At 36.8% G+C, this 11,608-nt stretch overlaps 1 protein-coding gene across 1 annotated transcript in view; it reads right to left on the bottom strand.

Annotated features, from left to right (window-relative positions):
- Positions 1 to 11,608, bottom strand: part of LOC128734955 (uncharacterized) — a 51,445-nt gene continuing 39,837 nt past the window's right edge. The window contains exons 5-6 of the mRNA XM_053829373.1: positions 1,528 to 1,814; positions 1 to 1,152 (exon numbers count right to left, since the gene is read on the bottom strand). Coding sequence (XP_053685348.1) covers positions 1,063 to 1,152; positions 1,528 to 1,814 — 377 coding nt within the window. The 3' untranslated portion in view covers positions 1 to 1,062. The remainder of the gene's footprint in view (positions 1,153 to 1,527; positions 1,815 to 11,608) is intronic.

Below are 11,608 nucleotides of genomic sequence, written 5' to 3'. Positions count from 1 at the left end.
TCATTGACTAATCGAATAACAAATAACATTTTATAACACGATTCAGCCTTTTTCAAGCTGCGTAGTACATTGCAAAGCATTATTACAAGAAACAACCAAACTTGAGTATTGAATGGGTTTTTTTGTTTTGTTCTTCTGGATTATATCACTGGAATGAATTAATTCTATGCTGCTCCAGTAGGTTGCTTGTTTGAGGTTTTTTATTATACCGGAACATTAGAAGTAGAAATGCTACAATTCAACGTTGGTTTTTAACAGATTTCTAGTCATTGCGAATAACTTGTTGGAATAATTCAACGATCTATGGAACTGCAATGCGTAAAAATCTATTGCACTTTGTTTTTTCCTAACCCATTTGAACACAACTATTCAGTGATGAATGATTTATTCACGATGTTCATGAAGTCGGTTTTTCGTTTATCTGAAAATTCAGTCGTCTCTTTCGTTTGTTATCTGATACTGTTAGAGCCAATTCCTGTTACCAATTTGATTAACTTGACTAAACTAAGTCAAAGTTGCAGGGTTGCTGACTAATAACTGATTGAGCTTTCGTGTTTGAATGTTATTGAATATTGCTTATTTAGTGGTTTGATACAATACTGCAGAATTCGTCCTCCTGTCAGGCGTGTCCTGTGAATCTGTTTGATGTTTAGATACTTTTTGTTGGAACTTTTTTTTGGAATTAGACTTCACTAAATGTTGCTCTATCAGTCAACCGACTCTATTTATTTAAATTAATTACAGGGAACGAGAGCTAAATCGATTCGATTCACATTCTGTTTTCCTGGTTGCGGTTTTCTTTTATAGTTTTGATTGGTCTATCGTTAGATTTATTATTCTAACCAGCAGTGTTGCTGCAGCTCTTTTTCGTCAGTTGCTCCATACTCTATCTTCGGTTTTTTTGTTCGACTATTCAGTAATTACACTATATAAATGTCGTATTTGTAGGTTTGTAACTTATCTAAAAATTCCATAAAACTTCTATTTAACAATGATGACAACCCTTCACGTAGTATCCTGCGCGGTAATCTACTTATTTACCGCTGCTATTGGGGGTTTTCATTATTTCAATAATTCAGTAGAACTACACGGGCCATCGTAACCATCGCATGTACTCTCACTAACAGATCTCTGGCTTATGATAGGAGAAAACTAGGAAAAAGAAAAGAATTAATGTGTTACCTCAGCTGTGTTACTTGGCCATAAAGTTTTCCAAACTCTAGTGTCGCATTGTATTTCTATTGAATTTGTCAAATAGAATCCAATCATCGTGAAATAAACGTTCGAATTTTGTTATTAGTTAACCATGCGTCTCCACGAAATTCCATTTTATGGAGACTCATGGTAGCTGGTGAGTTGTAATTCCACTTAAAACAATTCAGAGCCTTGCCACTAGAGCTAATTAATTTTTCTAAATTTTTGACTTATGGAAGAGAATGTATCTAAGCTTTACGCTGCTAGCTAAAGCAAACCCTACTCTAGTGATGCCAATTCTATTGAGCTATTTTCATCCTCGAATAAGCTTACCTCCTGCGTTTCGTCGACCGACGGCAGCAGATCGTCGATCGAGTTCGGCGTCATCGGGCTGGGGGTAGTCAAAATGGGTTTGTTCATCGGGCAAGATATCACGTCGCCGATGATGATGTTGGGCTTAATTTTCTGTAACTGTTGCTGCTCCTGCAGCCGGACCAGGTGCTTTTTCATCTCTTGCCGCAGTTCCTTCTGCTGGATTTCCTGCTCGAATCGTCGCGTGCTGTAACTCCGAACCGACGACGTGGTGCTGTGAATCGAAGCTAGACTTGGTCTTCGGGAACCTGCACGGGGTTTTTAAATTTTTTTTGTCGAGATGCAAATAAAAGAAACACAAAATATGGGAAAACTCCGTTAACTGGTGTGTTGTGAGAGTACATATAACCATTAATGAGACAAAAAGGTTAATAGCGTGTGAAAATAAACAGACGAAGAGTTAAATTATCATTCAGGATGGTGTGCGGCACGTTTGAATAAACATATTTTTTATGAACAGTGTGGAAGCCATCAAGCATCTATCGATAGCTTACTGTGTATGATAATAAATCTGTGTGCTTCTCTGGCAAGCATGTAATTTCTAAAGTAGTCATTCAATTTTCTGAAACGCCCGGCTTCCGATGCATTAACTTTACTTGAGAGATTACGACATCCTCCTAAGCTATTTGAATTTGCTTTCTTTTTTTTGCTGGTGATCGTCATCAAACCGGTTGCGGAATGGAATGAACATTAAAGCATTCAATGCAAATAACACAAAATTGTTCGGCTTAGCATCAAAGAGTGTCAGTCAGTTTATGGGATGTGCAGAATGGAAGCATAAAAACCACACATCTCAGTTTGGATTACAGATGGACTGTTGAAGGAGCGTGAATGCGTTGGAAAAAGGCTTGAATAGCGGAATGCAGTACTACTTGTGTAGAGTAAGTGTAAAAGCAGGCAACGAAAATGTTGATGCGGTGGTTTATCTTACAACAAAAATATGAAGTAAGCTTAGTTGCGATAAATCATATACAAATGTTATGAATTATCACATGTCCATTTTCAGATTTTTTTGTTCATGCCGATGATTATAGAAGCCATATTCAGTTTAATTGAGCTTTTACTTTTAAGCCAAATTTTGATAGCAAGCATTTGAATCTGAAAAGGAATCATTAAAGAATGTTTAACGAGGTATGTAAGTTGCGTTGCAATTATGAATAGCTGAAAAACAGGGATCAAATCCAACGAACAAAATCTCGCCACAGAACAATAATAGTAACCCTATTGATTTGGCGATTCATGACTGTTTGGGAGTAGTTGCAAGTGGGAGTGTTAAGACGAGCGGTGCTGTGCTGTTTTTTGCATATCATGCTCACGGAAAGCTTACAGTAAAGTGAATGGAAACAGAACTGAAAGTAAAGAAGAGAGATTATTCGAAACGTAGAAAAATAAATGTGAAATAGAAAAACAAGCAGAACAACGAAACAGCGAAAATGTTACCAAATTCTTCGTATTTATATTCAACGATTCCTATTGTTCGCCATATTGCTTATATGCATGAAACACCTCTGGAAAATGAATAATTACAACAAATACCAGCTCTGTCTTCGGTAAACCAATCTACTACCGCACATAAAAATGGAATAATGAAAGAGATATGAGACATGAGATAAAATAAATCACCGCTTTCATTTTGTTAAGCTCACATTGGGGTTTCCGGTGCACGTGTGCTCTTGTTATTTAGGTATCTGTTTGTTCAAAAGAAAGTTCCAAAGCAAAGCTTCAACAAAAGCCACTGTCTCTTTGAAGCCAGCGAATAGTTAGGCAAAGAAATGATGCAGTGAAATCGATATTAAATTTTTACAGTATGCCATCGTTGCCGTGAAGGTAGAAAGGTTCTTTTTATAGTATAGATCACGATATTCAAGCTATTTTGTTAACAAATAGGATATTTCTAGTAAAAGTATATTAGGCCCGATTTTGCTACCAAAGAAATATATGTAACCCGCGTGCATCGCCTCGCGTCTAATTGAGAGCGAATCGAAGGTACTCTATGTAACTCAATGAAATGCAACTTAGATACATATGCTTATCTTGAATGCAATCTGACATAATTGATTTGAGTCTTCGCTTAACCCTCCGTTACTCGCGCTGTTGTATTTTGTACAACGCCTGTGAACCGTTAACTTTATCTCAGTATATCTCGGGATTATATAGGTATATATTTTGAATTTTCCATCTAGCAACTGCATTGAACGTCAATTGAATGACAATTTTCTATTACTATTTTTAATTTTTACACTCGTAACATAAGAGAGTTGACTGTCTTTTGACGAAGTCTGTGAAATTAGATTAGATTTAACTAAAAAAGGTTAAAAAACCAAGAATGTGTCGGAATTAAATTCGAAATAAAATAAAATAAAAAAAAATAAAATAAAAGATAAAATAAAACAAACATATACAGTAGTAGTAAAAAAATATAAAGAAACAATAAAATACTGGCATCAATTTCGATAAAACTTCTACACATCAAGGATGCTATACAGTCATGAGTAAAAAGTAAAATGGATCTTGCAACGCTTATCATTTGTTACTACACTTGAGTCGACCGACATTTTATCTCTTCTCCCAACGTTAAATTAATTAGATTGTTGATTAAAGTGATTAGGTTGTACTCATCAAAATTCACAATTCAGAATCTAAACAAAAGTCAGAATCTAACTAAAATAGCTATGCTATTGTCATCTATACCTATAAAAATGAATTTCAGTCTGTCGGCCCGTATGTTCCTTATAGAATCGAAAACTACTTAACCGATTGGCGTGAAAATTTGCATGTATGGGTTTTTGGGGCCGGGGAAGGTTCTCATGATGGTTAAAGACCCCTTCTCCCAATAAGAGGGGGGGGGGGGCTCCCATACAAATCTATATCTATAAAATGGATTTCTGTCTGTCTGCCCGTATGTTCCTTATAGAATCGAAAACTATTGAGCCAATCGACGTGAAAATTTGCATATAGGGGTTTTTGGGGCCGGAGAAGGTTCTTATGATGGTTAGAGACCTCTCCCCCCACTAAGAGGGGGGGGGGGGCTCCTACACAAACGAAATACAAATTTCTGCATAACTCGACAACTAATCAAGCAAATGGAACGAAATCTGGCATGTGAAGGTTTCGGAGGCAAGAATTTTTTCTATGGTGAATTAGGACCCCTCCCCACTTTAGGAGGGGGAGCTCCCATACAAATGAAATATAAATTTCCTCATACCTTTAGAACTAATCAAGCATATGGAACGAAATTTGGCATGTGGGTGTTTTGGGAGGCAAATTCTTTTTTTATGGTGCATTGAGATCCCTCCCCTCTTCAGGAGGGAAATTATGACCCCTTCCCCCTATAATAGGGGACACTTCCATACAAATAAAATATGTACAAATTTCCTCATAACTAGAGAACTAGTCAACCAAATGGGACCAAATTATGCATGTGGTGGGTTTCGGAGGCAGGATTTTTTTTAAGATGGTTTTAGTCCCCTCACTCCTGTGGTAGGAGGATAAGAATAAAACAGAAATTTTTGCGTAACTTAAAAACTAATCGAACTCGAGAAAATTTAGACTTTTACATAAAACATTAGTTAATAACAAGACCACCAAAAATATCAGTTAGGTTTAGTTATATTATAAGCAGGCTTGGCATACACTTTTCGCCTCGATTTTGCTCTTTTGATTACTGCATCTCAGCCAAGCAAAATTTGAAAAAGTGATGTATGGGGCATTTGTAGAATTTGTTATTATCTTCAATATCGCTGAAGTAAGCATTACTGTGCATTTTGTATTTATGGCGCTATAAGGCTGCTACCGTCTTGGTAGCAAAAAGAGCGCTTTGCTGCCTTACAGCGCCGTAAATACTAAAGATACAACTTCACTTTCTTCAGCATTATTATAGATAATTACTAGCTCTACAAATGCCCCATATATCTCTTTCTGAAATTCTGCTTGGCTGAGGAGCAGTAATCAAAAGAGCAAAATCAAAGCGAAAAGTGTATGCCAAGCCTGATTATAGGTCTACTGACCTCAATTACTTTCTTTCAGTTGGGTCCGAACGAGCGACAGCGAGTAAGGAGAGGATAACCCCTGCGAAATGGTACTTTCCACGAAAACATTTTCTGCGAAATGGTACATCTCGCGTAAGGTTTTTCGCGAAATGGTATTCAGCGAAACTCTATAATCCGCATTGCGGTCAACCGAGAAGTGGTGTTCCGCAAAATGGTATTTGGCGAAATGCTATATAATCATGGCGAATACTTTAATGCTACCCGCTTTATTTTATCAGGCTAAGCAATGGGGGGAGTTGTTTTCTACTTTACTGTGAGGAAAATTTGTATATTTGACCACCTATGAATTCCGCGGAATACTGCAAAACTCGAGATTGCTACAAAGGTCATCCGAAATTCACGATTTATGTACAACACAGTTTAATTTTTGGCAATACGAAGTTTGTCGGGTCAGCTAGTGGTATATAAAAGAACTATGCGATAATATACTCTTTCAGGAATCACTTAAGCATAAAGTTGCTGGTTACTAACAATTAATCAAATAAGCTCTATCGATGATGCCCAGTTACCGTTGGGCAGCTTTGCTGATTGGTACAGACAGTGCAACCTATCTTTTTTTAATTCCTGGATCAGGGATTACGGTGGCATACGCCCTTTGTCACGACTAAACGTGATCCATATTTTATTTAGAATTTTCAAAGGAAATATATCTGCAACTGTTCCATTTTTGGCACGAGATGGATTCTACACTTGTATATATTCATTGTACATTGTACACCCATTTAGACAGAAAAAAACATTTCGAAACCTAAAGTTTTGAAGTAAAACAAAATTTTTGGTTCTAGAGTGGCGTATGACCGGCAATTTCACTTCGTCGTATGCAAAATTTTGGTTTCATTTATCATAGACAGACCCCAATTATATAAGGTGAAAAATGATTATTTAGAATGAACTGAAAATTTTTCGATATACAGCCCAAAAGTATCGAGTTAGGAGCACTCGAATTCACAACTCTCTATTGCCGGTAAAGTGTGATTCGGTTATACCACCTCGCCACTCTTCTGTTAGAGAGTCAAATATCTAGTTTTGTTACACTCCAATTTTACCATGCCCTACATACTTACTCAGCAAGAGTATCACTTTTGTATCGTCATGACCACGATAGAGTCATAAAAAAGAGATAAAACAGACAGCAATTGTTTACAAAAGTCTGTGCGAGTTTTCGTTGAGCCGTGTGTATGAGCTATCCAACAGCTCTTCTTCATATTCAAAACAGGTGGCAAAACCAAGAGAACTTTTCTTTTTTGAAGAAATAGTGAAAAATAGTGGTTTTCTTACATTATGTTTTGTTGATAGAGAGGAGACAATCCATAGATATTGATGCTAAGTAATAGTTTGAATATAATTCCATTCAAAACGTATCAAACGCAGTCGAAGATACACCGTAGACAAAGCCTATCGGCACCCTACTAGAGAGTAAATAGTTATTACAGCAACATATTGTATACCTAATTACGGAGACCTCAAAATATATGAGCTTTATGTTCCAAATCGCAGACCATTTCAGTACCATTATTCAGTCGGAAACCTTGAATTCATCTCTCGACCCAAGCAGCACACATTTGGCACTTTTAGTTGCAGCAACACATTTATGACTAAAATTAGTCACATATCGGCTGCCACAACTAGTTTGTAACAATTGTGCTACTAGCTATCTTCTTCATTGTCAGAAGCTTAGAGCTGGGATGCGTCTTGCCGTATTAAGAAGTCATTTTCACTCCATTCCATCCTGAGCTACTCGTCGCCAATTCCTTGAGCGTCTCGACACTCGCAAGTCAGCTTCGACCTGATCAAGCCATCTAGCACGTTGGGCCCTTTTATTGCTAGTTCAAGCAGAATTCGTGACGCGAAATGATTTTTGTTCGCCAGGTATTCTCGGGACGTGATCATCCCACCGTAATCACCTGGCTTTTGCCTGCTATATGATGGAAATTTCTCCGAGCGGTTTACATCACCCAAAAATAGTCCGCAATACCTTTCATGCTAGCATGCTAGCCTCCTCTTTTGGTGTGGCGTTGATTTCCTTCGCCGTTTTCAAGTATCTAGTAAAAACGTCGAAGTCGTTCACGAAACTTGGCTATTCTTATTGAAAATCGTGCCTCTCTTTTCAATACCCAGTTCGACCGTATCGAACGCAGCCTTGAAATCGACGAAAATATAATGTGTGATTCCAAACATTTTAAAGGATTAATCGGAAAATAAAAAATATGACTTCACTTGATATTGGAGTCGACGACGTAACAGGACCTTTGTGGGCGGCGGTAATCAGCGTAATGCCACGATAATTACAGCAATTGAGTTGATCGCTCTATTCGTTAGTAGGACGAACCACTCCATTCCTCAGGGGCAAAAGACTGGAAGTTATGTGCCAGTTTGTAGCTAGTAGCTTGCTTTCGCTTCCTCGTTAGTCCGTGATCCCGCGCATAGTAGTCCAAAAGAACGTGAAGGGCAACTTTTTTCCTAGCATATTTTGTCTTCATTTTAACAATATAATGTCTTCGGAACTTTTGTTCATACGCATACCCCCCCTTACTCTGAGTATGTCTAAAGTTAGTCAAGTGTTATTATGATAAAAATCACAAAACTAACTTTTAGGAAATACAGACACAGTTTCTTCAGCAAAGTTGCAGTAAATCTGAAAGCAAGCAACTTTGTTGAAGTAATTACATTTCTATCCCTATTGGCAGTTGAGCTGTAGAGCATTTTCTTTGGAAGTTCTTCATAAATTAGTTTTTCTTACTTAGTTTTTGTTAATTCCAGATTAATAAAATACATTACTTACTATATATTATTCCTAATATGGGTGGATTTCTAGTACTTGATCAAAACTTCAAGGTGAAATGCTGATAATAGGTTTCTCATTCTACGTTATAGATTCATGAATTTAGGAAATAATGCGACAACTAAGCAAGGAAAGGTCCTAAAGACTTTTTGTCATCTGCAAAAACATGTGTTTTGCGTGCTTTGATAATTGCCTAGAACAATATATTCTCATAAAATGCAACTAACAAAAACTAAGTATGAAAAACTAATATTTAAAGTACTTTCAAAGAAAATGATCTATAGGTCTGCACCTGATTGACAAAGAAATATAATTTCTTGAACAAAGCTGCTTGCTTTTATATTGTCTACAACTTTGTCTGTATTTCCGAAAACTAAAAAGTTAGTTCTATGATTTTTATCGTAGTAAGTCATGAATAACTTTTGACACATGTAAGATCAAAAGTTCCGAAGACACTATATTGCTAAAATGAAAGCAAAAGATACTAGGAAAAAAGTTACACTTTTTCGCCTTTTTGGACCACTGTGCGCTGCTTTCTGTGTGGCAAGCGTGTAGGGCGCTATATCTCTGCATATTAGTGTTGGTAAGAGGAAATGCTTATCAACTTTGGGACTGTATTGGCTCATTTCATTGGACCTGACCAGATTTTTTATTTTGAGGTATAAATAATTCAGGTATAAATTTGTCACGTGGTTTCAAAACCCGTAAATCTCGCATGTGCATAGTATTTTTTGATATAAATTAATAAATTATGGTTATTTATGTAATACCATTACCATAATATTAAATTTATAAAGGTGTATTTTTGATCTTAATTTTCGTGATTACTAACTTTACAATTTTTTTTTGAGTATCCAGGTTGGTCTCATATAATAGGTGTTTATATACTGAGTATCATTTCGAATAGCAATTTGGCATCGTTTGCTTTCGTGCCTTGCTCGTTGCATTTCTCAGAAAACGGTTGTTTTTGAAGCCCCATTTTGAACTCACTAGGGCACACTTAGCAATGACGCGTTTACAAACCAGAACTTATATTGCAGCGTTATAAACGAGGTACCTCGTTCGATCGAGTTGTCAAATTGGTTACCTAGGAACATCGCACGCGTAATTTTCATTATATGTTTGTCGAATATCAAAAACTGAATAGCTTTTGTACATCTTTCTGATAAAGTAATCAAGGTATTTAAGTATGTTTTATCCAATAACTGCGCGCGATTTCGAATGGATCGAATAAGTTGATAGTACATAATCTTCATAATAGTTTCGGTAAACTAATTTCTCGTAGTTTTTCTTATATCGATGTCTCGGATTTCCACTACCTTGTTCACAATGACAGTGATCGTTCCACATACCTCGGAGGATCCATCCCAAGTAACAATGTGAGTTTTATCGTACTCTTATGGCGGTCTTCAAGACTAACTTTGGTCTTGAATGGCATCGTAAGAGTGCAATAAAACTCAAAATGTTTTATGGAATATCAATTCCTTCCATTAACAACCACTTTTTTCTGTGACACTTGTGGATGATACAGACGATTCCTCGGTCTCTAGTAGCAGCAAGTGTCGGACTAGCATACCTTTCTCTCTCAAATTGACCTGCATTGGACGTGACCAGCTTTCCTATTGATCATCACAAAGAATTGGATCAGCAGAAAATGCACACTGAGAATGATATGTACTCCCAAGCATCATTATGATGGTTCTTTGGGCAATTTCAGCTGTTCTAGATCAATCGCGGGTAATACACGAGTGGTCAAACTATGCTATGATATGCTGTGCGCTGGTTTTTATATGGGTTGAGCTTCAAATTATGTCTGATGATATTTCTGATCGACGATTTAGACCCTAGTTGCGCCAATGATTTCAACAAAAAATGTTCACATGTCGGTAGAACTAACTTTACAAGAAATATTCTCTGACTGTCTGACTAAAAACACTGATATGCCATACTAATCACCCTGTAAAGAGTGTATTCAAAAAATATCACACGCATTTGTTTGTAACTTTCCTTCTTGTGAGTAAAATAACTGCTATTTTGACTGAAAGTAGTTAAAAGTGACAGTAGTTTCGTCGAACTCAATTTAGTGGTTACAGTAATGGCTTCGGACCAAAAAAACTTTTGGACACTCATTTCGAAAATCCAAATTCGCACGAAATATAATGTTGCAATTTATTACGTAATAATTCAGGCTATGTATTTGAAAAGAAAGATTAAAATATAATGAGAAAGTATGAGTATATATTATTATATAAAAATGAAGTTTCAGGAATTTAAAGAGATTTTAAAAGAGTTACACTTAACCCAGATATGGCCATTAGAGGTTTAACCGTATCCCAAGTAATTAAAGCGTTTAAGGAGTATCAAACTACCAAGCAGAGTGATGGTAGTGAGTGGTGTTATGTAGTGTGTGTTTTTAAGGTTCAAGTACAGTTGCGTTAAACTACTTCTTGTAAATTGTCACTAAAGCAGTGTTACCAACTATTACATAATTTATATCACAGGCGCTGATGCGCCCGCTCTCTTTTCGCTCCTGACCACTGGATGCATACTTTGTAAATATTAATTAGAAATAAACGTTGATTTAGTGTATCTTACGATATCAGTCCATAACAAGTGGTGCAAAGTGCGCCGTCGCAGAACTGAAGTAGGCCAGGACGGTAACTAACCGATTCAAGCGTCACCCCAACATTTCGATTCGGGATGTGGCCAAAAATGTGAAAGTTTCGGTTGTTTGGTGCGAAAACAATAACACTTTCTGGACTACATGTGTACAAAATTCTGAAGGCACCGAACCGGAATGACAAATAGAGCACGGTGGTCTAAACTCGCACAAAGAAGCTGTACACGAAGGGGCCTTCAAAACCGTTTTTTATTGTGATGCATGAGGAATCGACAAATACCGGGACAAGAATGTTATGTCTCATTCATTTCTGGCAGTTTTGGCCAAATGAAGGGTATTTCACATTGCTTTTCTCGGAGTATAGAGAAGTTGTAGACCACTAACTATGGAATCCGCTAGATAAACTCAATAGTTTTTGGCAATTAGAAAGCTATTTTGATATAGGCAGGAAGAATGGTTGCGGAATTGATAATCATTTCACCCAAATTTTACCCGTTTTAGGCCTAAAACTGTAAAACCAATGTACAAAAAAATTGCGAATAAATACACATCAATGTAAATTAGTTGTTATCTTTCGTTAGCAGCCGACGA

This window comes from Sabethes cyaneus, chromosome 2 (genome assembly GCF_943734655.1).
Source record: "Sabethes cyaneus chromosome 2, idSabCyanKW18_F2, whole genome shotgun sequence".
Lineage (NCBI taxonomy): Eukaryota > Metazoa > Arthropoda > Insecta > Diptera > Culicidae > Sabethes > Sabethes cyaneus.
Note: the sequence above shows the minus strand (reverse complement) of the source record. Positions and strands in the feature narration are given on the sequence as shown.